We start from the raw sequence: 2363 nt of genomic DNA, 5'->3' as shown, positions 1-2363 counted from the left end.
ATCCACCCAGCCACTGGTTATCACGCTCTTCCACACAAGTCTTCCCACACCGCTCCCCACTGGGGTTGCCTAGGGCACAAAGACCAATGCTCTGAACAGGGGCACAAGCTGGTGGACCACACAGTCAGTAACAGGAGCACCCAAGAACTCTTCAGGGAGACTGCGGAACTCAGTTCTGGTGGATCTGACTTCTCTATGTGGCCTCTGTGAACAAAGGTGCGACTGCACGGAGCTGAAGGGAGCATACTGGTTCTGAGCATGATAGCTTGGCAGTGAGGATTGGTGTCTCCATCATCATCAGCCCTGATGAAGGGCTGGCTTTGCAAGTGTTCTTCAGCCTTAAAGTTTATGAGAAACCCAAATACCTAAAGCCTAGGTATTAGTCTAGTGAGCCTCTCTCCAACTATATACCTATTGGCAGTAGACCTTAAAATGATCTCTACTGCACATGGCTATCAAATAAAGAGCGTATAACTGCAATCTGCGTGTCCTGTGCACTGTTACAATTATTTAAGCAGTAGCTCTTCTTTTTTGTCCTTAAGGAGAGTTACTTTTTGAACCATAGAGAACACAGGGAAATTTTTTCTAACTTGCTCCAAAATGCTACAGTACTGTCAAATTAGCCAATATTTGTTTCCTTCTAGAAAGCAGTAGTGGTGCCCATGGTAAGAAGAATCTACATATTTCAAAGTACTGTAAGCTATATAAAGCAAGCTTTTCATTTGTAAGATGTTCATATGAATAAGCATTAACCAAATTACTGAACCAGTATTTTCTATGCATGAGTATGACACAGTTTATGAAAAAACTTCATATAAAATAAGGAAACACACCATATCATTTGAATAAGCTCTTCTGCAGAATTTTTAGACTTTTCAAGATTCAATGTAGCTATGGGTAACCCCAAAACTTTTGAGGTTTAAGGGGTTTTGTTACCCAGGAGAGGGTGCCCATGTGGATCGCAGAGCACCCTTGCAGTGGAGACATTGTCTGACAGGAAAAAAGCCCATAAACCAACCTCCTCCCCCTCCCAAAACTGTGCCCTCACCAGAGCATAAATTTATTACTGTCCGATGCATTAGAGAGTTTAAATAAATACATTCCTAATTTAATGTACTTGTTGAATTCCTTTTCCAGGATATACAACTGCACAATATCGATTAAGTATGGAAACAAATAAACAGATACAGTTTATTCAGTAGCCAGGAGAAAGAGGAACGACTGTGAGCTTTGCTACATGCATTCTCACAACCAAAACTGACTTAAATGATTTTATATCTAGGATACTGTGGATTTATTGAGAAAAAATACCAGATTAATGGAATCAAGATAATTCTTTATCACGTCGTAGGAAAACATCAGGAGAAGCATTTGTAGGAATGAAACACCACAAACATCTTCATTTCAGAGCTTTTTCCTTACTGTTTTGCGACATGCCTAGCAACTGACATTCGTCTGAAGAATCTACTGGAACCTTGATTTCTCCTATTTCCCTACAACCCCTCCACTTATTTTTCAAAAAAATCACACTTTCTCCCTGCTCTGATGGAGAGACCAGAGTAGTGCAGTTCAGAACCCCTCACTGTCCCGCAGAGAGGGCGACACACCCTGTGCACCACAACTGTACTCCACCTTCTTCCAAAAATAAAAAGGCATCTGACTCTTTACCACTTCCTCTCCTGTGTGCCTTTCCTTAAGACTTCAAGGAAATAGTAGGCAAAATCTAGATAAACAGGAACCAGCCTTAGCACTCACAATAACATCACTTTCAATTGTCTTTGGACCAAGAGATTTTATGTCACTGTAGCTCTAGTTCCTGTAGGTCACCTGAGGAATGGTAATCAACCACATATGGACTCTTACTCCAAGACAAGCACAAAGTAAAATGCATTACTTCAAAAATATACTAAAAAGAAGCTGACTTTTTTCAGGTTGTCAGTTATCGAAGTTTAAGCAACAAGGTTCCAAATTCTCCTACCTGCCTCATGTCAGAGACACAACTTCCACACACTGAATATACACCAGCTTCAGACACAAGTTTGAAATTTAATTTTGGAGTTATGTCACATAAAACTCACTTCCTAAGGCAGATATTTCTGTGGTTTGCAGGGATTATAGAGCACGTTAATCAGATTGATATCTCCTCAGAAAACAAAATTCCATTACACTCCCACATGTAAGAATTAATCCTTTAAACTACAAAACGCACTTCTGGTAACTTCCTTTCTACCAATGCTTTCTGTCCTCTTTTGACAATGACATACCTGGGACTTGCTTTATAGCATATGTGGATTTGCAGGAAATGAAAGAAATGCAGAAGACCAGCATCATAAATTTACGTCTCAAGGGGCTTTCTAATAGTA

General features: G+C 40.2%; 1 protein-coding gene across 1 annotated transcript in view; it reads right to left on the bottom strand.

The window, feature by feature from the left end:
• ITGA4 (integrin, alpha 4 (antigen CD49D, alpha 4 subunit of VLA-4 receptor)) overlaps nt 1-1435 on the bottom strand; it is a gene marked incomplete at its 3' end in the record, with an annotated part of 23180 nt that extends 21745 nt beyond the window's left edge. The window contains exons 1-2 of the mRNA XM_009872310.1: nt 1423-1435; nt 7-69 (exon numbers count right to left, since the gene is read on the bottom strand). Coding sequence (XP_009870612.1) covers nt 7-69; nt 1423-1435 — 76 coding nt within the window. The remainder of the gene's footprint in view (nt 1-6; nt 70-1422) is intronic.
• Between the last annotated feature and the right edge of the window lie 928 nt (nt 1436-2363).

The sequence above is a fragment of the Apaloderma vittatum genome, unplaced genomic scaffold (genome assembly GCF_000703405.1).
Source record: "Apaloderma vittatum isolate BGI_N311 unplaced genomic scaffold, ASM70340v1 scaffold33666, whole genome shotgun sequence".
Taxonomy (NCBI): domain Eukaryota; kingdom Metazoa; phylum Chordata; class Aves; order Trogoniformes; family Trogonidae; genus Apaloderma; species Apaloderma vittatum.
This window is presented reverse-complemented; position numbering and strand designations above follow the sequence as displayed.